Genomic DNA, 24,870 nt, shown 5'->3' on the forward strand with positions numbered 1-24,870 from the left:
GGCAGCATACTGAAATCTTTACAAAATGCATTTTGTCACCCCAAGATGCGGTCCTATTACCACCATTTTACAGAGGAAGAGCTGGACTGAAGGGTTTAGAGAGGTTGAGTAACGCACTCGAGATTATGAAAAATAAATGCCTGAATTGAAGAGAGTCTGATTGTAACTCGGTGGTTCTCAAACTCAAGTGGGCGCCGGCGTAGCCTGGAGGCTGGTTAAACCCAGATTGCTGAGTCAGCCGCATCCCCAGAATTTCGGGTTTAGTAGGTCTTGGATGGGGCCCAAGAATTTGCATTTCTAACAAGTTCATGGGTGATGCCGCTACTGGTCCACAGACCACACCTGGCAAACCTCCTGCTCCAGCTTGCGTGCTCTTGACCGCCACAGGCTGCCTCTCCTGCGTCTTGTGAGCTAAAAGCAATGGTAGAATGACTGGGCAGTAGCAGCCGTGTCGGGCTATAAATCCCTGAGGCCTGGCCTCATCCGCACATATTCTGACTCGAATGGCGTGGCCTTGGTCCCAGGCATCTGTCGTTTACAAGTTCCCCCATGTGGTTCCAGTGTGTGGTGAGGCTTCACAGGCTTTGCTGATTTAGGCACAGCACTTAGCAAACTTTAGTGGGCATATGAATCACCTAGGGCTGTTTACTGAATGCAGATTTTACATTTCACACAGACACCCAGGAGAGACCCGTGCCGCTGGACTTCAGCCCAAACTTGGAGTAGCAAGGACTAGTATTTCCCAAGCCTCATGCTTGCCAGGTGAAATATAGGATGCCTGGTTCAATTTGAATTTTCGATAAATAGCAAATAATTATTTTTTAGTATAACTATGTCCCAAATGTTGCATGGGATGTACTTATACTAAAAAGTATTTGAAATTCAATTTAAGTGTACATTCTATATTTTGTTTTGCTTTTTGCTGAATTTAGCAACCCTACTTTAAGGTAAGAGTCATCGGGATTACTTGTTTCAACACACACACGCACACACTCACACAAACGCACACACTCACTCATGGATTCCTGGTTGTAATTCAGACCTGCTGAATCATAATTTCTAGAGCCTGGTAATCGTTAACAAAAACTGCAAGATGGGTTCTTGTCAGCTCAATTTGGGAAATACAGAAAATGCTGGCTTTTGACCACTTGTAATCCTCATGCACCCCCAGACGCATATTAGGAGGTTGTTGTCTGTTTTGAATCTAGTCAAGTAGCTGAGGGTACTTCTTTTCACATTTTAGACTCATTGGTAGCAGTATTCAGTCCTGCTACTAAGGTAAAGACAAATCAGAAAGACTCTAGGCTATGATATTTTAGCCTCTTTGATACTCCCAGAGAATCTGGGTGCTCGTTTATTTGAGGGGCTGGAGTAGGGTTTGTAGATAAAATACAGGATACCCCGTTAAATTTGAATTTAAGATAAATGATGAATAATTTGTTCAGTGTACGTATTCCTCAATATTATATGAGATACACTGATGCTAAAAAATTGATATTTGTGTGAAATTCACATTTAACTGGGTGTCCCGTGTTTGTACTTGCTAAATCTGGCAAACCCTAGGCTAGAGGGGTCCTTTCAAATAATCTCCATGGGGCCAACCTGCATGCCGGCGGCTGAGCAGAGCTGCAGGGTTCCTATTTACAGGACAGTCTTTAGCCTCCACAGAGGGAGTCAAGAGAACCTTTGAGGCTAATAGGTTTTTGGACAAGAAAAGTAAGACCTCATTCAAAGAGGAGAAATTTGAAGAGGCCTCAGCCCCTGGGAAGGATGCCCAGGAACTCAGAGTGGACTCTTTCTGAAATGGGGGGAAATAAAGGGCATGCATCTCACACTGGGACACAGGGTCAGTGTTACAGCCAGAAGTGAGGAGTTCTGCACAGGACTGTATTTTCATAGCAGCACCTGGTCCATCCTGAGGATAACCTCTGCATCTGAGGCGGCTCTAAAGCAAAAGGCCCAGAAGACTCTACATTTATGTGCACTGGCCCTGCCGCTGCTCTCCAGGGGCCAGGTCTTTGCACTCCCGGTAGAAAAAAACCTGTCTTTCCGTTGCACTGGGGTGGGGGGCAGTTGGGAGTGGTAGACAGTTTGGTGCAGCCACAGAGATGGGAGCCAGGAAAGGAGGTCCCCGGAGCATCTTCCCAGTGGAGAGCAACTGCCTGCTTCCAAGGTTGTATATTGGGGTGAACTTCCCAGTAACCACACCACACAGACATAGGAGCCAAACTCCTCCTTAATTTTGACCTTCGTCGTTGATTTGAGGATGTATGCTTAGATACTTAGAAAAGAGGTTTTTTGGGTTTTTCTTCCTACTGGCACTTTAATTTGCTTTTAATTTTAATTTGCTAAGTTCTGTGAATGTCATTCCGACCCATGTATTTTATGTCAACATATTAACAGGTAAACATGTAGTCATGTCTGATTCTGATTATTCAGTGATTTGTTTTATATCAGTTGATGTCCCTTGCCCCGAATTAACTCAGTGAGTGTTTTTTCCAGTATTAGCACTGTATTTGGTGTTTTATGACAAAAGGCTTTATTTGAAAACATCTTGCTGAACTGTTGTTTTTTTTTTTTTTTACTATTTCCTGAACACACCTTACGGGACAGAATGTAGTTTATAATAAAATTCAGGCTCCCTTTTGCTCATTATTATAACCCTGTATTTTACATGTAAATTATATTAGGAAGCCAGCATCTTTCTTTTAGTGATTTAGACTTCAGGGGGAAAAAAGAGAATGAAAGGAAAGAAAAGAGAAAAGAAAAGACAGTTTATTTGTTTTTAGTAAGTTCGCCCCCTCTGGGAAAGATGAACATTCTGATACTGGACGTAATTTAGTTATCCGGAATAAATTGTTGCATTCTCTATATAGGCCTCCTTTCACTTACAGGAATGTTCTGTGCATCATCTCTTACTGTAGCTTTGCTTTTGCTTTTGCAAAACGTTTTAACAACAGTATACACTGTGTTCATACCTCGAAGGGCTTGGTCCGAATGCGTCCTCTGCTGCTGTGGAGAAATTGGCGGGCTTTTGGTAGAACCTCAGGGGGACCAAGCCATGGGCTCTCGCTGCAGGCAAGCAGCTCGCTCTTCAAACACCACCAGGGGAAACTGCCACTGCTGGCTTGGGTGTAGAGAAGAGGAACAAAAACTTGGCATGTCTGTTCGTGTAATGGTCCACGGGTGGGAATTAGCCCTGTGGTGGGCCTCTAAGTTGGCGGGACCTGTGTTAAATTTGTGAACTCTTTTGCTCCCCACGCTTTCTGAAGGATGTGGGAACACTGAAAGGAAGTTAAAGAAAGGCAACGAAGGTCATTAAAATTCTGCAAACTAGTTCCTCTCCAGAAAACTTACGGGAAGTGGGGCTGGTTTCTGTTGAGGAGAAGCATCGGTTCATGGTCAGCTGTGTGAGCTGGGTGAGGGTGGAGGTCGGGGGTGGGATGCCCTGCATCCTGGGAAGTTCAAAGCCTCCCCTCCTCACAGACAGGTTGACACCCCTGATTTGGATGTTTGCTGCAGGAGGGCTGCCATGGACAGTTGTACAAGCTGTGCATGTTATGCCTGGTGCGGGGTGGGGGGGCCTCTTTCTAAGGGCTCCCAGGTTCACTATTGAGATGCTGACTGTGAGGCCCTGGAAGTGTCCTCACTGCCTCCCGAACACACACATATACACTTTGGTTCCTGTCTGCAATTTGGAACCGCCTAGAACATCTAACAGGCCATCCAGAGTGGGGAACTTCACCTGGAGCCAAAGGACAAATGACGGCGGATGTTGCTTGAGCCTAAAATGGCAGCATGTATTTCCCCCCACGGTTGAGCTTTGAAGGAGTCTTTGGTGCTCATGAGAGAACACTGCAATTTCTGCAGGTCCCAGGCAGCAGAGCAGCGGCCAGGATTCAGCAGTGTTCCAGAAACTGGGCTTAGGCCTCTGGATGGGAATTGTCACTGTGCAACGCTGCCCATCACAGCTGCTTGTCACGTGAAGTCACTCCCTTTTTCCTCTTGTTCTTGGAAAGGCTTCTAGAAAATTCTCCTTAACCTACCCTTTCATGTTGCTGGCTAGTCACATTTCAGGTGTGGACTAGAAACTGTAAAAGTTAATGTGTGGATTTTCATTGCCGCATAAATGGAGAGTTTGTCTAAGGTTTTATGACCAGTCACCTTGACTGGAGTATGGTTAATATGAGTGGAAATTTTGTATTTTGGTCACAGGAGTCCAGAAAACTGAGGCTTGGGGTTATTTGTTTAAGATCCATAAAAACAGGAATCTATTTTCATTTGTGCATTTGTATTGTGGTGTGATATCTGTTTATATGCCAAACCGTCTTAATGTCTGGTCCCAGGAATGCCTAGTGTCATGGAAAGTGTGCTAAACGTTTGTTCAGATTTGACGTCTGTGTCCTCAGGAAAGTTACCTAAGCTTTGTGAGCCATTCATCGTCTCCTCATCTGTAAAACGAGATGAGTATACTTAGCTCACAGGGCAGCTGGGAACAGCTTGCAGGATACTATAAAGAAAGATACTGAGCATGCTACCTGACACAAAAACATTCTAATCGTTCATTTTGTCAGCTGAGGACACAGCCCGTAACGGAGACGAGCAAGTCCTGTGCCCCTTCTGGGGTTTGTCTCAGAAGAAGTGTTCCGGAGTCAGGTGTAATGATGCCTTGCTTTTCTTTTTTCCAGCCACAGGACAAAGTCTTCAGGCTGGCCACCTCCCTCGGGAACCTGGGGCTTGAACCAGGTGCCGCCCTATGGATGGGAGATGACGGCAAACCGGGATGGACGAGACTGCTTCATCAAGTAGGTTGAACACACGGCATAAATAGTTTAATCTTTGGCTTTGGGGATGTCTCTGTTTGGACCCTTAGCTCGGGAGAATTAGCATACTTAAACTGAGGACTCCTAGGCACTTGGAGGCCATGACTCAAGCAGGTGATCCCCTGGGCCTTCCATATCTTGTGACATGAGGTTGCTTTGTTCTTGGACATGCGCCATTTTAGGCTCAGAATTCCCAGGGTATCAGGTACTCCTGGGCCAGAGCAAACATGTATGTTATTGAATCCTGGACCAGTTGTACTGATTGTCCGAGGCTAGTAACTAAAGTTTGACATGGAGGAGGGTCATTTGGAAAGCCTTGTAGAAATGGTTAAGACAGGAATGTTACTGGCTCATCTGCAACTAGAAGAATCAGCTGAAAGGATTATGTGCATTACAGGTTGTACTATAAATTGGTCCCACTAACATTGGCTAAGGTTTTGGATTTTTTGTGGTGCTCTTTTTTTTAAAATTGTGGTAAAATATATATTACATAACGGTTATGTTATTTATGTTATATATATAATGGTTCTATTGTATGTAACATAATGGTAAATTTTATATACCATCTTAACTGCCTTTAGGTGTACAATTCAGTGACATTAACTACGTTCACAATGTTTTGTAACTCTCACCACTTTCATCTTCCAGAACTTTTTCATCTTATGCAACAGAAACTCTGTCTCTATTAAACGAGAGTTTCCCACTCCCCCTCCCTCCAGCACCTGGTACCTCATATAAGTGAAATCATACAGTATTTGTACTTTTTTATCTGGCTTGTTTTACTTAGCATAATGTCCTCAAGGTTCATCCATGTTGTAGAACATCCATGAATTTCATTCCTTTTAAGGCTGAATAATATTTCGTTGTGTGGATAGATTACTTTTTTTTATCCATTTATCTGTCAGGGGACATTTGAGTTGTTTCCACCTTTTTGCTCTTGTGAATAATGCTGCTGTGAACGTTGGTATACAAGTATCTGTTTGCATCCCTGCTTTTAATTCTTTTGGGTATATACCTGGCAGTGGAATTGCTGGGTCATACGGTACTTTGATGTTTACTTTTTCCGAGAATGACCAAGCTGTTTGTCACAGAGGCTGCGGTGTCTGGGTTTCTGCAGTTGTATGAAAAAAGGGCTTATATTGCACCTCTCAAAGCAGCAAGAGTTCACACTGTTTGCTTCTCCAAAGTGAAATATTCTTAATTATGAGAAGTTAGTGAAACAGATTTGAAATCAGGAAGCATGGTTGGCCTACCCTGATACAAGTGAGCAGAGGTTGGAGGCCACGGGGGGAAAAATCTTTCAATACCACAGGCTTGATTCTTTATTCCAACCAGGCTGACTATGGACTGATAAGCAAATATAGGATCTATGTGATGTAGGGGATCATTTTTATAAAAATAGAAATATCTGCCAAGATTGATTTTTGAGTATTTGGTCTTTCAGACAGCCCAGAACCTCTAAATTAGGACTGTTGGAAAGTAGCTAGGGAAAAACTCACGTGAGTGTTGTCAGTGGTTTCTTTCCTAGTCTCTGCAGCCCAGATCTCTCCCCTTCCTGGATTTGCAGAGGGGAGAGGACCTCTCTTAAGAGTACAGTTGGTGGCTGAGGGGCTTGTTTCCTGGGTCCATCCTGGAAAGATTAAAGTTGACCTTGAATCTGATCCACTCCAGGGAGCCTGTGTGAAGTGACCCTCTGGCTCTTCAAGGCTTTCCTGAGGATGTGCTCATAGAGAAATTATGGTGGAAATCTTGGCAGTGGGGATAGAATCTCTCAGAAAGCTCAAAGACACGGAGAAAGGCCAACCGTTTGTTTACATCCTAGATTCTGATTCGTTAATTTTACTTTATTGTTGTTATTTTTAATTAATTAATTTATTTTTGGCTGCATTGGGTCTTCGTTGCTGTGTGCGGGCTTTCTCTAGTTGCGGTGAGCGGGGGCTACTCTTCACTGCGGTGCGTGGGCTTCTCATTGTGGTGGCTTCTCTTGTTGCAGAGCACGGGCTCTAGGCGTGCAGGCTTCAGTAGTTGTGGCACGTGGGCTCAGTAGTTGTGGCTTGCGGGCTCTAGAGAACAGGCTCAGTAGTTGTGGGGCACGGGCTTAGTTGCTCCACGGCATGTGGGATCTTCCCGGGCCAGGGCTCGAACCCGTGTCCCTTGCATTGGCAGGCAGATTCTTAACCACTGCGCCACCAAGGAAGCCCTGATTCATTCATTTTAATAGTTTGCCTAAGTCCCTCATAATGGTAGAAAGATGATATTATTTGATATTATATTGTGCCATCTATTTTGTAACATGGTTATGAATTTACGTAATTGGCACAGTTGAGGTGGCCTAGATGCTTTAACTCAAAACAATAAAAATTTCTGCCAAAGAAATGTAGTTTTAAAAGACATGGATTATGAAGTTAGGAAGGTACAGCTCAGTCTTCTCTGATTAAGATGGATTTTTCCTTGTCCCTGGTTGGATTGAGGTTCCTGTGTATTCCAAGCCATTTGATCAATAGCCAAAAACCCAAACTATGGCCCTATTGTTTAGAGATTCTGGGATCCCCAGCTAGCTCTACAGGTATGCATTTCCATCAATGTCATTGACATTTTTAGGGGCCAGCCCAAGTGTCAATTTAACATTTACACTGGCCGGATGCCAGCTGTTGCAACATGAAAGAGCAGATCAGCAACTTCATAGAGAAACCTGCACTGATTACTAAACAGCAAGTTTTAAAACCAAAGTCACTGGTGTCACTTTTTTAAATCCGTGGAGCTTTTTTACTTGAAAAGTAAATTTCCGCAGTCCTGTCAGAGACACTGTTTTAAGATGTCAAGAATGGTACTTCTGGTACAAGTGCTTGTTGTTTCTTTGTCACTAATGAGTTTTATAAATAATGAGAATCATTCTGATTTTTTCTCTTACCTATTGAGCGATGTCCGTTACAAAGAGATACTCTAATTACCAAAGTTTCCAGGGAGCCTGGTTTGCGGTATGGAGTATATCTCTACTCATTAGTTGTAGAAGTTAAAAGAACAATTTGGAAGCTAATCTGTGGTTGGTAATTAGCACCTTTGCATTTAATTTCCCACTCTTTTACATTTTCTCTTTGAAAGAGATGTCTTCTTTTTTTATCTTGTCTTAAGATCTAAATGATAACACACATCAGACAATTCTTTCTGATGGAGGTATAGCTACTTTTAAGTGATGGACAAAGCTATGGGAGGAACCAGGGTCCACCTATTCAAAGTTAGAGTGTCAGAGTTGATAATGAGATAATTCTATTGTTATGAATCTTTCAGAATATGACCCAGGGTAGTTCAAAGTGTGTTCAAATTTCATCTTTCCTCTCCTATCCCCAGTTATTTAGAGTAGGGCTGGATAATCTGTCTTCTATTGAGTTACTAATCCATAGGGTTAAAAAAAATTTAAATGCCATTATACACATGATAATGTACATTTGTATGATTTTGTGTAGTCTGCAGACTAGTGATTCTCAACCTTGGCTACACATTGGAGTAGCCCAAGGAGCAGTAAAATATCGTGATGCCTGGGTGTCTCAGTCCATTTGGGCTGCTATAATAAAATACCAGAGACTGGTGGCTTAAACACAGAAATTTATTTCTCACAGATCTGGAGGATGTGAAGTCCAAGATCACGGTGCTAGCGTGCTCGGCTTCTTGGTGAGGGCCCTCTTCCTGGCTTGGAGAGAGCTGCCTTCTTGCTTTATCCTCACATAAAGAGAGGATAGGAGAAAGAGAAATCACCTCTCTATGTCTCTTCTTATAAAAATACTAATCTCGTTATGAGGGCTCCACTCTCATGACCTAATTACCTCCCAAAAGGCCCCATCTCCTAATACCATCACATTGGGGATTAGGGTTTTAACGTAAGAATTTGGGGGAACACAAACATTCGGTCCATAGCACTGGATCTGGGATAGAGCCTAGGAATAGTTTCAGAAACTCCTCAGCTGATTCTAATGAACAGCTACTGCGGCTGCTCTGAAGCACTTTTTTTGCATTAATGCGGAATAATTACCCCATTTTCTAGATGCTAAAACTGAATCTCAGACTAATCAGAAGGCTTTCCCAAAGTTTACACACGTGAACCACGTCGCAAACTACTGCTCGTTCAAATACACTGGATTCTCCATTAAGAAAGGACAAGTTTTGTTGGTATTCTTAGAGAAATACAAATTACAGTTTTTTGAGGAGCAAAGAACATTGTGTAAGAAACATGACAGATACAAAATAAAAATTTCTTGGTCCTTATTATTACCAGTTAAGAGAGCAGAAGAAGGGAAGGGAGAGAAGCAGATGGGAAGAGAGAAACTACCAAGAGAAGAGTCTCGGGAAAGAGAGTGTCCTGGTGAGAAATGGCTAATAGAGGGAGCAATGGACGGCCAGAGAAATTAAGAGAAATAGAGAAAGTGAGGTACTCTGAGATGGTTCTTATAATAATAGCATCAATAAATAATAGATGGAGGTGGATATAGATATAGTTGTAGATATGAGAAGAGATACAGATGTAGATAAAGTTATGGAGTATAATTACAGAGATATTGATATAGATATAGATGGCTATAAATATACAGAGTTGTAGATATAGATATCAATGGATATAGAATATAGATAGAGATGGATGAACAGACCAGTGACCGTACAACCAGCTTGGCCCAGGAGGGTCCTGGTTTATGGGTGTTGTTCTCACATAATTACTGATGGCACCTCCCTTTGCTCTCAGAGTGTTCTGATTTAGATAACATAAGGTAACTCTATATATCACGCTACCAACGTTTAGAAAATTCTTGCAAGACGTAAGCTTGCATTTAATCTTGACAACTGTCCTGTGAGGTAGTTAAAGCACATAGAGGAATCTCCTTCTTGAAGAAGAAGCTGAGGTTCACAGAGGCTGGTATCTCCATGTCCTTATGGGTAGTCAGACCCGTGTTTGCACCACACCGTCAGACTCAAAGGCCTCGGTTCTTTTGGCTCTGTTACGGAGCTTAATCCGTAGTAAGCTTTGATCACCACCCCTAGAATTCCCCAGCCCAATCAATGTATGCTCAGCTCTGCTCATCTCCACCTGTGTCTGCCATCCCCTCCCCTCCTCCGCATCCTTAGAAATGGCCTGGGCAGCCTGGTTGTCTGGTCATGCGCAAAAGCACTCCTTGGTTACACCTAACGTGTGTTCCCCCCAATATTTACTGAGCACTGCTAAGTGATGAAGTTACCAAAATGAGCAAGATACAGTCTTACCTTGCAGGATCTTAGAGTGTGGTGGAAGTGATATATGAAATAATACAATATGCTGTAGATACAGGGGAAGGCCCCAAGGAGGAAACAATCCTATCCTTTGGGAGTGGGTGTGAGGATGCCACGGGCCGTACACTACCACTACTAACCATTATTCTCAACCAAGCGATGTCTTTTTTAAGCTCTTTATAGACACATAGTATGTTTCGTAGTCAGAGAACAGGGAGCGCCGTGAGTTCCTTATTTTCCATTTTTGAGTTCAGTGGAGTAATACATGCTTACTTAACTGTGGAAGTGGGTAGAGTTAATGCAAAAATAATGTGCTTCGTAAATCTGGAAATTCGGTTTTTGTAGATTGAAGAAAAATTTAAACGTGAGCAAAATAAACATCAAAACACTAGCTGGCAAAATACATGATTAAGATGAGCCACGTTGGAGTCTGGGAAAAGGGATGGGGGTGGATAGTGGGAGCAGAGGCTGGAGGGTCATTTCCCAACCACATGTCCTTGTTTGTCAAGCTCGAAAATGAAGAGGCTTTTTTGGTTTTTGTCTTTTTTGGCCTGCTGGTTTTCTGGCTACTTTCACCCTGTAAGTCCACAAATGTAGTCCTGCGAGCGTATTGGACAAGACGCACCGTTCTCTTATTCTACCAGCAGTTCCCACGGGGGGCAGTTGAACCAAGTCACTATCTTCTTAATGCAGAAGAGTTCAGTTCTGAAACCTGAATATTGGGGATTAGTAATGAGGTGTGGAAACTTCCACTTTGTTTTGGGAGATGTTTAGCCATTGCTATCTGCCCGTCAGTTCAGTGGCCAATGTGAAATGTGTTTTTGGCTCATCTATCTCCAGGAAAGAATAATCTGAAGAAATACAAGCACTGTATGTGCCTTTTTATTAACCAGAAGACAGTCAAGTCAACGTGACAGGATTCTGTCATCATGAAAATTACAAATGACAAAACCTTACGTCATCCTGAAGTGTGAGCCTCTAAGTATTCCCTCCAGGCTTTATCTAGTCCAACTGAAATGTCCCAAAGAGGAAAGAAGTAACTGATTATTTTCAAATATTGTTTGGTAGTTCTAGGGCCTAGTCTTTGCCACTTTTTTCTTGATTTTTACCCCAAGATTTCATAAGAGAGTCTTACTGTTATTCTGTGGATGAGTCCAGTAATCAGTTATTCTGTGATGAGTGCCCTTGAACTTTTCCTTCTGTAAAAATTAAAAAAAAAAAGTCAAGAAGAGTTAAGTTATAAAGTTGGATGTGGGTATTGTGGTTGTACCACCCAACCCCTGGGTTAATTTCATATTTGAAGCAGATGTCAGTTTCCTGCTTTATCAAGCTTACATTTTTAACTCACATTCAACAAAGGACAAATGAATCTGAGAGGTTACTCAAATTGTGACCCTTTGTTTCTGGTAATAAAACGCAGAGCATCGTTGTAGAAATCAACAGTTGTGACAATAAAGGCAATAGGAGAGATCTATTTGAGGTGGGTTGCTTTGTTATTTTGTGTGGTTTTAAATATCCAAAGAGTTAAGAACTAGCCTTATATTAGAGAAGAGGCAGTCTGCCTCATTTTCTGTGTTTTTGATGAAGAATTCTTAGATAAAATGTTTCGCTTCCAAGTGCACACAGTGAATTCTGCATAAAATGCAAATAATTGCCTCATTGCAAGAGCAAATGCCATTTAGGTAAATGAGTTCCTTAGGATCCCAAGCACCCAGTCAAGGGAGGGAGGTATATTATAATTTTGGAATTGGAGGAACAAAGTAAATGTGATAGTATCATTACATGAAATGAAAGGTAATTATGTCATGTCAACGCAGAAGCTTCTCAGGCTGAACATTAGGGGCTGTTTATTCCCTTCATTGAAGCAGATTTGTTTTCTTTCAAATCTGACAAAGCACCTCTCCGCTGAGTTAATAATCACTGCTCCCAGCTGGAAGGGAAGTTTGCAGAGCTGATGGAAGGGCTTTTAACAGGAAAGCTCTGAAATGACCCCTCCCTCCCAGCTCTAACTTAGCACATGGCACACCGAACTGTGCTCAGCAGACTTCTCCCTTATTGGTGGTGGTTTCATTTTCCCTGCACATTTGTTTTTGAAACTTTGCTGGTGGACTTAATCTGGCCATCATTCTAGGACAACTCCCTAATACACTTGGCGTATTTGTCCAGCAGGCCAAGGTATCTGAAGGGATTGTAATTATCTGAAGTTCCTTGGGCCACTTGATTCCAGCAGATTTGGGACATGCACATTCAGGCGGAGCTATAGACAGCAGGTTAGCTGCTGGATGGGGTGGGTTCTGTCTTCTCCTGAGCTTTTATGTAGCCCCTGGGGATGTACATGAGGTGGGTCACAGAGTCCATTTGGAATCACAGGAACGGCCAGCCTGTGAAAATGAGAAGCACCTGGATGACCAGGTTTCCATCACAGCCTGTAATTAAAATACTAGCTTGGGGCTGCCTACCACCCCTTGGTTCCTTTGAGTGGCCTTTGCATGTCTTCTTTCTGGATTGAGCCAGCCCTTGCAGAGAGCAATTTTGATATGATCACCTAAGGCTGGGACACAGGCAGGAAATTCTGGCCTGTCCCAAATGCCAAGTGCGGCCTGTGGGTATTACTGCCAAGTAAATGGGCTGAACTGAAGAGGAAAAGGCATCACCTTTGCGGCAGGTGTCCTTTCATTACTGTCTGCGCTGCTACCTAAGAGGAGTGGCAGAAGGCTGGTGACAGAGTGCCTTACTGTGCTCCACCAGAGGGTAGGAGACAGCAGTTCCCTCCCAAGCCCTGTCCTCTACTTCCTTGCAAAGCTTGAGTAAAACCTTGCTATCAATAGCCACTTTCTAGGGAAGAGTCTCTTCAATTGCAAGGATGAGGGATGGTGGTCCTTTTTGTGGCAGTGGACGCTCAGATGAGCACGAGTCAAGAGTAGCCGTGTCCCATAGCTGTGTCACAGGGTGCGCCACTCAGTCGTTGCCGGAACACAGGTTTGGTGATAGCAGTTCCAATGTGGAAGGCCGGGAGAGACTCTCAGATCTGTTGGATATTAAAGGATATGGCTAAATATGCAGGGCCAGCTACTGAATTTTTGGTACCCATTCCAGAATGAAAATGCAGGCCCCTTGTTCAAAAAGCAGGATAAAAGTGCTCATAAAGGTACTAAAATGTAAAGATTTTCCCTTTCTTCTTGTCTCTCTGACAACATGTCATAGTCTTTTATATGCTATTGAATGCCATTCTAAGTAATGAAAAACTAAAATTTTCAATTATTAACATGAATGTTACCAATCATTTATATATTGTGCAACGTGGGTTTTAGATGCAAATATAAGAGCATGTAACTCATATGAGGAATTGCCGAAATCACACAATTGTGTTTCGTAAGGTACACATGTATATGTGTTTCATTCTTAAAAGAAAAGTAGAAATGTTGCACAAAACTAACTCGGTAGTTTTTGTTTTACTTCTTTTTTTTTTAATAAATTTATTTCTTTATTTATTTTGGCTGCGTTGGGTCTTCGTTGCTGCACGCAGGCTTCACCCAGTTGCGACAAGCCGGGGGCTACTCTTCATTGTGGTGCGTGGGCTTCTCATTGCGGTGGCTTCTCTTGTTGCAGAGCACGGGCTCTGGGTGCTCAGGCTTCAGTAGTTGTGGCACACGGGCTTAGCTGCTCCGCGGCGTGTGGGATCTTCCCGGACCAGGGCTCGAACCCGTGTCCCCTGCATTGGCAGGTGGATTCTTAACCACAGCGCCAGCAGGAAAGTCCTGTTTTACTTCTTGATATGCGCACACTCTACCAAATCTCCCTACCTGTGGCTTGCTGATGGATGAGAATAACTGAAAGGAAAGGGAATTACGTGTGCCTCTATCTTTCCCTTGCCTTCTGTGTCATCACTTTGAGTGTCAGTGGATGACCAGTACAGGGCGGTAACACGACTAAGAGAGTATATGGCAGGATTTCCTTGATCATTCATGTTTCTAAGAGGGCTACATCTGTTAAAAACTAATTAGCCTTCGGCCTTCACCTCCCAACCTCACCTCTTGAGGTTTTTAAAAAACATTTCTCATGTGGCTTTCTCAGTAAAGGTCTAGCAAAGAGGAAAGTTTGCCTCTAGCTATTGGCTCCCCCGAAAGCAATCTCCATGCCCTGTCAAGGATGGCTTTTGTCACCCTAAGATATACACTTCCCCTCCTCCCCTACCCCCAGCCCTTCCTTCTCTGGGCCAGGTCAGCAAACCTTTTCTATAAAAGGTCGAACAGCAAATTATTTTAGGCTTTGGAGGCCGAGTGGGTTCTCTTGCAAATCAACACAATGCAGCTCTGCCACTGTATTGAGAAAGAAGCCACAGGAAATGTGTAAACAAATGGACATGGTAGTGTTGGAATAAAGCTTTATTTACAAAAATTGCCTGAGGGCTGGATTTGGCTCGTGGGCTGTAATAGTTTGCCAAACCTTTCTCTAGAGCATCATGCGTTTGACCCCATTCTCATGTTTTTATTTCAATAATTAATAAATTTTCAAAACCCTCCCGTGGAATGGAGAGCTGCCACTTATTTCATATATGTAAGAAATTAGAAAAGAAACCTTTTCTGAGGTTGCACTCTGAGTCATGCAGGGAGTTAAAAAAGGACTCCAGAGCCCCATTTTTTCCCTAGTTGTTGCCAGAAAGCTCTGTGATGTATCTGTTGTCAGTAAGAGTTCTTGTACAGCTCTGACATTCATGACCTACCTCTGAAAGGCATTCTAGGAATAGCATTGTTAAAATCCATGAGAAAAGTAGAACTTTTATTATGTGAGTATCACGATTCCCTGCCCCCCACCTTCAGCGAACACCTTCGTGGGAGGAAGATGGAGGGACAGGAAATGACAGCATTATGAGGCCCAGTCACAATGGAATGCTGAATGCAAGTACAAATAATTATTAGGGAGGTGAAAATTACATAGCAACTTGCTCATACTAATGGTCTACGGAGAAAGAGCCCCATTGTACTTTCAAAACGTTAATTGTCCATAATGTTTTAAAGAAATTCTACTCGTTATCTTTTTGGAATTTTATAAAGCTCCCATATAAAGGTCCCCAGTTTATTTTTGTTCTGTTCTAGGCGGTTCTCTTGGCTTCCATGACACCATCCCCCTTCCTTTGTTCCAAACTCACTGAGGATTCCTTCTCATGTCTCCTTAGCTGGTTCTTTTTCAGCTCAACATTCAAACTTCAATTTCTCACATATTCAAGCCTATGTTTCTACGTAGAACCCACAAAAAATAAAAAGGGATTCATGAACTTAAATATGTTGATACCATTTGGTTTGAATCCAAAAATTGCTGGAGACGCATGACTGTTCCACTACAGGAGATAAAAGAGGTCAACAGGGGTTGCTTTGCACTGCCCAGAGTGTTGTCTGGGCAATAGCAGGTGGTCAATAAATGTTTGTTCAATAAATATTTAGATGTGTGTATGTATGAGTAGGTGGATGGATGCATTATTGGATAGATGAATAGACCTTTTCCTAAAGCATTATATATTCAGTACATTGTTAGGAAAGATGCTGATATACAAGTCAGTGAGTGAAAATTATTTCTCTTTAACTTAATTGATATAGAAATTTCACTACCAAAATTTGGTCTTATTATAAAGTTCATCGAGGCCTTGTCAATGATCCATATCTTAGTGTGGCTGTTTATAAGAGCTCCAAAATTCAGGATATAATGAAGGTACCTTTCTGGGGTAGTTTGATTGCAGTGTTTCCCAGCAACAGGTGGCACAGAATCATAAAGCACGGAAATTAAAGAGTAAAACCACTTGGGCTAGGATTCTAGCTCTTAGTACTAGCTGTGTGATGCTGGGTAATCATTTGGACACTTATGGGCCTCACTTTTCTCATTATATAAAATGATCTATACTAGAAAACTGTGTCAGCTGGGAATCTTGTGAGTTACAAGAAACAAAATTCTTAACCAATTTATCTTAAACAATAAAAAGAATATCTTTTGGGTTTACGTACCTAAAAACTAGTGGTAAAACTGTCATAGCCTAAGGAGACATGACGATATTATAATCAATGTGACAAACAGAAAGGATTATACAATCAGATAACCCAGAAGAAGTAGATTAATTCCTAAAAACATACAAACTTACCAAGACTGAATCGTGAAGAAATAGGAAAATCTAAACAGAGCAATAACTAGTAAGGAGATTGAATCAGTAATGAGAAACCTCCCCAAAGTGAAAAGCCCAGGACTATATGGCTTTACTGGAGAGTGCTACCAAACATATAAAGAATTAATCCTCCTCAAAGCCTTCCAGAAAATTAAAGAGGAGGTGACAATTCCCAGCTCATTCTATAGAGAATTCCTGCAACTCAACAACAAAAAATCAAATAACTAAATTTTTTAAATGGGCAAAGGACTTGAGTACACATTTCTTGAAAGATGATATACAAATGGCCAACAAGCATATTAAAAGATGTTCCACATTACTAATCATCAAGGAAATGCAAATCAAAACCACTATGAGATAATTAGGATGCCTACTCGCAGAAAATGGTGGCCTCATAGACTGTGGAGAAAAGGGAATCTTTATGCATTTCTGGCAGTATTGTAAAATGATACAACCACTGTGGACAACAGCATGATGGTTCCTCCAAAAGGTAAACATAGAACTACCATATGATCCACCAATCCCATGTCTGGATATATATCCAAAAGAATTGAAAGTAGAGTCTCAGAGAGCTATTTGCCCACCCATGTTCATAGCAGCAGTATTCACAATAGGCAAGAGATGGAAACAACCCAAATGTGCATTGACAGGTAGGTGGATAGACAAAATATGATAAGTAAATACAATGGAATACTAGGCAGCCTTAAAAAGGATGGTAGTCCTCTGACATGCTACAACATGGATGAACCTTGAGAAAATTACTCTATGTGAAGTGAGCCACTCACAGAAGGGTAGATACTGTATGATTGTATTTATATGAGGTATGCAGAGTAGTCAAATTCATAGATACAGGAAGTAGAATGGTGGGTACCAAGGTCTTGGGGGAGGGGACAAAGGAGAGTTGTTTTTTAATAAGTATTAAGTTTTAGTTTTGCAGGGTTAAAAGGTCCTAGAGACTTGTTTCACAACAATGTAAGCATACAAAACACTAGTGAAATGTAGACTTTAAAATGGTTAAGATGGTAAATTATATGTGTTTTTTACCACCATTTTATAAATACCCAGAATGCCAGGGACAGCTTCAAAAGAGGTTTAAAGAGCGTCTCCGAGTCATCAGAGCTCTGCTCCATCTCTCTGGGCTCCCTCTGTTCTGCCTTCCTCCTCAAGTTTCGTTCTTCATGGCTGCAGCCCTTCCCATCCTCACACTCACCATCCAGAAGAGAGAGAAGCTGTGTCCCAGCATTCTCAGATTCAGCCCCTGGGTTCTCACTGAACCGACTGGAGGCCACACAGCCACACCTGAACCAATCATAATGGCCAGGGGTCATGGGAGGTGCTGATTGGCTTACACCAAACAGAGCCTACCCCCAAAGTGTGAGTTGAATCATTTTCATTCCTACCTGGACCACTTGGGAGAGAGATGGTTTCCCAACAGGAATAGGGATCAGCAAAGTTTTTTTGTAAAGGGGCCATATAGGAAATAGCTCAGGCTTGATGGGTCATATGGCTTCCACTGCAACAATTGAACTCTGGCATCATGGCATAAAAGCAGACATAGACTTTTTTTTTTTTTTTTTTTTTTTTATCACGGGCCCAGCCACTCCATGGCATGTGGGATCTTCCCGGCCCAAGGCACGAACCCATGTCCCCTGCATTGGCAGGCGGACTCTCAACCACTGCGCCACCAGGGAAGCCCATGACTTTATTTTTTATTTTGTGTGTGTGTGTGTGTGTGTGTGTGTGTGTATTTATTAGTTTATTTTCTGGGTCCCCAGTTGGGTGGCAGATTTCATGACAGTAAGGAAAGCATCTGTCTTGTTCTCTGATGTATTCCCAGCATCTAGCCCAGGACCCAAATGGAGTAGGTGCTCAGTTGACACGTGTGGAATGAGTGAATAAAGGAGGTTTATTCGTCCACTCTGTGAGGTTGATGCCATTAGCTCAGAGTGGTTTAGCGACTTACCAAGCAGCCGTAGACTTTAAATGAATGAGCATGGCTGTGTTCCAATAAAACTTTGCAGACACTGAAACTTGAATTCCATATAATTTTCATGTATCACAAAATATTATACTTATGTTGATTTTTTTTTTTTTTTTTGATGTGGACCTTTTTTAAAGTCTTTATTGAATTTGTTACAATATTGCTTCTGTTTTGTGTTTTGGTTTTTTGGCCCCAAGGCATGAAATCATCTTAGCTCACAGAGGCTGGTAGGATTTGGCCCACAGGCTGTAGTTTGCAGATCTGGTTCAAAATAATCTCTCTTACCTCAGTGATGATTTTTCTTCATAACTTTACCTGGGTCACCTTCACTCCTCTTTTCTGTAATACCTGTAATGAGATGACCCTCGGCTCAGAATCCTCAACCTGTCTTGCAAAAAGGCATTTGGAAAGCCATGCAGTCTCTTTTTCTTTTTCCGTGGGTCCTAGTAGTCATAATACCTTGCTTGCCATAGAATACTTGGGACATACAGGACAGTATACTGTTAAATATTCAAGATAATTACTCTTTCCCTCCACCATTATTAGAAATTAAAGATGCCTTCACATCTGCAGTACAATTTGTAGACGGGTTAAAACTCCGTCATGTTGCTAAGCAATTATTTTCCTATTTTTATTCACCTTTAGCTCTGTCTCTTTTTTTCTAGGTTAAATATTTATTAGACTAGAACTGTCTCCAGGATGACATATTTCCTAAAGGCTTTATTTTCCAGTCATTGGTCAGAGTGCTATTATGTAAATGATTGAAGTAAGTATTAAAAATATGGGTTTGAAGATCTCCAGGGTCAGAGGGTGACCCTGGGGAAAGAGGGATGGGAAATAGAACTGAACAATAAAGGAGCAAAGGGAGGATAAAGTAAAGGAAGCTTTTAAATTCCTACAAGGAGAGGAGGGGTTGACTGGATCTCTGGAGGAAGATGAAAAGAAAACAGGCTTGGGAGAAAGTAAAATGCATGGGAATAGCGCGGGGCTGTAGGAAGGCAGTGATCTGTTTTATAACTAAAATGCGCAACAATGGAATGATTTGTTCAAATGTATTTTGGCAGCCTTTGAATTATAGTCCAAATACCTTTAGCGCATATGATAACTTTTAAAATATGTTCATTGTTTGCTTGTGATCTGCCTACTTCTTAAAAAACGTCTGAGCCTCATATAGCCTGTGCAGCTCTTATGTGAATTACAAATGGTACCCGCTTTGGGCTGTTGTGTCCCAGCCAGTGGCATCTTTGTGCTGGGTTTCAAGGGTCTCAGAGCTCTGTGAGGCAGCTAAGTTTCAACCCCCATTCGGCGTTTTCACCAGGTCCCACACACAGCCATTTGCACTGGCCTGGGTCTGAAGTAGTTTTTGATAAGACACCTGATGGGGTGGCAGTGCATTCGAATAATTGTTCCCCAGGTGGAACTTCCAAACATGGTCCAAGGACCATTTAGGAGAGAGGGCTATGAGGGACCAGGGGAATTCACCTGCATTGACACTAATGCATATATCAAATTCAGGGCTCATTTGTCTAATTCTTCACAAAACTAAATTATTCTAATACTGGCAGGCTAAAATTATAAACTCTAGAATTTTATTGTAGCCATTGGTTTAATGGAAAGATTTCCAAATGTACGATTCTCTCCTTTTATGCTCTTGAGCCACACTCGAGGTTCAGAAGGGAGGGTTCCCTTTGGTCCTCCTTCCGAGCGGGTCCATTTTGCCTTTGCTGTTTGTTTGTTTTCTGTGTAGGGTCTTGTTGTTGTTTTGTTTCTTTTCCTTTCTTTTGTTTTCTAAATTGGAGGACTACCACATGGCAAACTGCTCGCTTCGAGCTTTAGATCTGCCTTCCAATCATAGCAGCCCCTTCCCCAAATATCTTACTTCCTCATTCCCTTTTAATTCATACTTTATAATCTGCTCATGACCAGGAAACCAGTTTACTGAGATAAAAGTTAATCAACTCTAAGCAAGGGCCTCATGTTCTCTCATGAAACATACGAACCTAAGTTTTAGCGCTCAGGTTGTGTGATACCTCCTTGAGATGCTCAAACACTCTTTTGGTTAAGATTACCCATATCCCTTCTAACACTTGATTGTTGTGTTCCATATGGGTTCATTTACAGGAAAGTGTCCTCCAAATAATGTTATAATGGAGGGTTTTTATTACCTGTAGAATAAAAACTAAGGTACAGGAAAGCCAGGTGGTTAAGAGTGTGAGCTCTGGATCTACACTGCCTAGAGGTGAATCTTCTGTGTCATTCCCCAGTCACATTATGGAGGGCAAGATGCCTAACCTTTTGTGCCTTCTTTTACTCATCTGTAAAATGAACATAAGAGTAGCACCCACTCTGTTGAATTGAAGAAGGGTTAAATGACTTATTCATGTAAAGTGCTAAGAACAGGAAGTACTTAAGTGTTAATTATTTTATTTATTATTATTATAGTTATTAGGAAGAGAAGGAGGAGGAGAACAAGTTAGGAAGCAAGCTCTCTAAACAGACTTCAAGTTGAATTTCATCAGTGGGACTGGTGCGTAGAAACAGATGTGTATTTTCCATCCCTCATACCTGTCACTTTGAAATGTACACAGTTCTAGGTGTGGCGGTGTATTAGTCGGGGTTCTACAGAGAAGCAGAACCAATAGGGTATATAGAGATATATGTAAGAAGACATTTATTACAAGGAATTGGCTCACAGAGTTATGGAGGCTGTCCAAGGACAGGAGAAGAAATGGATATTCCCTGTCAAGCAGAAGGAGCAAATTCACCCCTTCTCTTCCCGTTTGTTCTATTCAGACCCTCAATGGATTGAATGTTGCCCACATTCATTGTTGAAGGTGATTGATTTTACTGGGTCTGCCAATTCAAATGCTTATATCTTCTGGAAACGCCTCCACAGACACACGCAGAAATAATGTTTTACCAACTATGTGACCATCCCTTACACTCAAGTTGACACATAAAATGAACAGAGCTGAGAGGAGAAATGGACAGCAATTCAATGATAGTAGAGAGCTACAATGCCCCACCTTCATCAGTGAACGGATCATCCAGACAGGATCACTGGGGAAAACAACAGACTCAACTAACCCCGTGAGCCACGTGGACCTAGCAGACACGCGCAGAGTGTGCCATCCAGCAGCATCAGAGTGCGTGTTCTTCTCAGGCACACATGGAGCATTCTCTAGGATAGGTCATGTGGTAGCCTGTGGAACAGGTCTTGACAAATTTGGGAAGACTGAAAACATATCAGATGTCTTTTCCAACCACATTGGTATGAAATCAGTAGCAGTAGAAAAATGGGAAAATTCACAAATGTGTGGAAATTGGACATGTTCCTGGACAGCCAGTGAATCAGGGAGGAAATAAAGAAGATCAGGGAGTATAATGAGCATGGATATATACAACTATAAAAGATGTTTTTATTCTACTTTTTTGAGGTGTAACTTACACACTATGAAAGTCACTTGTTTTGAGTGTATAATTCAGTGCCTTTTAGTAAATTCACAGTTGTGTAACTGTCACCAATATCTTTTTCTAGAACATTTTTGTCACTGCCAGCATAATTTTGTGCCCATTTGCAGTCGCTTCCTGTTCTCACCCCCCAACCCTGGGTGTCTACTAATCTGCTTTCCGTCTCTATGGATTTGCTTTCTCTGGACACATCATCTAAGTGAAATCATATAATATATGGTCTCTTGCAGCTGGATTCTTTTACTTAGCATAATGTTTTCAAGTTTCATCTATATTGTAGCATGTATCAGTAGTTCACTCCTTTTATGGTTGAATCCCATTTCATTGTATGGACACATCACATTTTATTTATCAGTTCATCAGATGGTCGACATTTGGGTTATTTCCACTGCTTGAACACTCCTGTGAAAATCTTTCTGTGTGAACATATGATTTTATTTCTCCTGGGTAGATACCCAGGGGTGGCATTACTGGATCATATGGTAACTCTGTGTTTAACTTTTAAAGAAGTTGCCAAGTGTTTTCCATTTTACATTCCCACCAGCAATGTATGTGTTCCAGTTTCTCCGCACCCTCATCAATACTTGTGATTATCTGTCTTTAATTGCACTCCCCTAATGGCTAATGATATTGAGGGTCTTTCCATATGCTTATTGACCACGTATCTATCTTGTGTGGAGAAATATCTATTCAGATCTTTTGCCCATTTTTAAATGGCATCATTTATCTTCTTAATAATTTGTAAGAGTTCTTTATATATTCTGGATAAAACATCCCTTATTTATTTCCTGAAACATTTTGTAGTGCATGTTTTTCTGTCTGAGAGTGCTATAGAGGAGATGGTTTAATGTTCTGGGGCCTTTGAGGTGCCTTGTCGCAGAAGCAGCCCTGAATAGCAATTCCCACAAGCATATAGCCCTCTGTAGGCTACCCTGCTGGGTCACCTCCCTCTGTGTGACCAGTTCATCAAAGTGTAGTTTGTCTGTGTCAGTCTCCCAACAGCGAGAGCTGGATCTAACATTAGCAGTCATGTGCCCTGAATTGTAATTTTGAGCACCTTCGGTCTTAATGTTTGCTCCTGAAATCTAGAGCAGCCAGAATGAGTGACAGGAGCCTATACTGAGATCCTATCCTGGTGTATGATTCTTCATACAATCCCAAGTTTGCCTCTTGGTTCACAAAGAGCCCCTTGGGGCAAGTGGCAGTGTTAGCTGTTGAGGTGAGGTGTGCAGAAACTGCTGACTCGGAGAAGTCCATTTCGAAAGGACTTGAGCGTAACCCAAATGTCACTCGCATTCCTCAGATGTCTCTCTCTGGACCCTTTTCCCTGGCCCTCCAGTGCCAACCTTCATAACACACTCTCTGTATCTTCCTCCTGCGTGAGCAGCAGCCGTATGGTGGCCAAATGAGCCTTAGAAGTGCCTCTGACAACATTGTGGAAATTGTAACCAGTGAAGCACCTTGTGTTTTCAAGAGAGATCATCTATGGGTGACAATAGAAAGGTTTTAAATTTCCAGAAGAGGTTATCATATGAGAAAGCAGTCTAATTTTCTACTGAGCCAAAAAGATTTCTTATGCTTTAAAATAATATTGTTGCCTTGTACATCAGCGTACATATTAAGAAGAATTACTCACAGGTGGCACTTCTTAAATTCTTCATCTTTCACAACACATTTGGTTGTTAGTGCAGCTCCTGAGATTCAGTCCTAGAATTAGATGTCAAAAACCATGGAAGAGGGCTTCCCTGGTGGCGCAGTGGTTGGGAGTCCGCCTGCTGATGCAGGGGACGCGGGTTCGTGCCCCGGTCCGGGAAGATCCCACATGCCGCAGAGCGGCTGGGCCCGTGAGCCGTGGCCGCTGAACCTGCGCGTCCGGAGCCTGTGCTCCGCAACGGGAGAGGCCACAGCAGTGAGAGGCCAGCATACCGCAAAAAAAAAAAAAGGAAGAATGGTTTTTCTGATCTACAGTCTGTCTTCATCTGCTACATACAGTCAGCTTCATGGGTTATCATATAACCAAGATCAAATTTTGGAAAGGTAGGAAGAAATAGTCAAGCAAACCCTGAAGAAAAGACTGGCCTTAGTTGATTATTTTGCCTTTTAAATTGTAAACTCATAATTGGTACATCTCTTGAGGGATTAATATCCGTTGAATAGCTACAGTGGTCCCGGATACCTCATGGTGCTTTATTAAAGCTGTTCGTGATTTTTCACTTGCTGGAAAATGACATGCTAGTGGCACCTCTCTGGTTGAGTCCTCGCCTAGAGAACTCACTAGAGGTATTTCCACTTATGTCACCTTGTATTTAGCTTCATTTCTTCCTTTGTTAATGTTTATCTTAATGGTACTACTTCTGTTACTGTAAACGATCCTTGTTAATCCTTGTGCTTAGGGCTTGCAATATTAACTGGCCCTTACCCAACATCAGAGATCTGAGTTACAGTTTGTTTTTTGCCTTCCTTCTTTGTGAAGTACAAGAAAAACACCATGCCCTTGGAATCTGGGTGTTTTTTTGTTTGTAGTTAGTTGGTTGATTTTCCCTTGCATTTCTGAGAACTCTTCCACTCAAGAAAAATAGCCTTCTCCCATTTTAACTATCTCCTGTAGGACAGTCAGATGTAGATTAAAGCCTAACCTTCATTGGGTCAATACACCTGAAATACCTACGCAAAGATTAGTTCCAAACTGTCTAGAATGTATCACCACAGTGCTTTGCTATATTTATTTGTTCTACTGGTCAACTTCCTTACTGAGCTGAGATGCCATGGTTGGGATTTTTCCTAAGGTGTTAGATGAGGCTTCTCAAATTTTCATTCCAAAGAAATTTTAAAGCATCATAAATCTCTTTGTCTTAGTGGGGAAATTGAAATGTTTTCTCATGTTATAACTTGTGGCATTTAAAAACTTTTCGTTGTTACCCAGCAACCTATCAGTCAACAGGAATTTATTAGGCAATTACCATATGCCAAATGATGTGTTAGGTACCTCGAGAAGTAGGAAAAAATATGAAATGTGGCGCTGGTTTCAAGAAGCTTAAATTTGTTCATCTATTTACTTATTTATTCATTCAACTAATGTTTACTAAACATCTAGTGTGTCCCAGACACATAATCTAGTTGAGGCAAAATAATCATAGCAATTATATCTAAGAGCGGTGCAGGAGGATATCAGAGAGAGGACAGAGCCTCCG

At 41.9% G+C, this 24,870-nt stretch overlaps 1 protein-coding gene across 1 annotated transcript in view; it reads left to right on the top strand.

Moving 5' to 3' along the window:
* The first annotated feature begins 4,752 nt into the window (after nt 1–4,752).
* Nucleotides 4,753–24,870, top strand: part of FRMPD4 (FERM and PDZ domain containing 4) — a 179,315-nt gene continuing 159,197 nt past the window's right edge. Inside the window, exon 1 of the mRNA XM_024760054.1 lies at nt 4,753–4,805. Within this exon, the coding sequence (XP_024615822.1) occupies nt 4,768–4,805 (38 nt within the window). The 5' untranslated portion in view covers nt 4,753–4,767. The remainder of the gene's footprint in view (nt 4,806–24,870) is intronic.

Source organism: Neophocaena asiaeorientalis, unplaced genomic scaffold (genome assembly GCF_003031525.2).
Source record: "Neophocaena asiaeorientalis asiaeorientalis breed wild unplaced genomic scaffold, Neophocaena_asiaeorientalis_V1.1 scaffold295, whole genome shotgun sequence".
Lineage (NCBI taxonomy): Eukaryota > Metazoa > Chordata > Mammalia > Artiodactyla > Phocoenidae > Neophocaena > Neophocaena asiaeorientalis.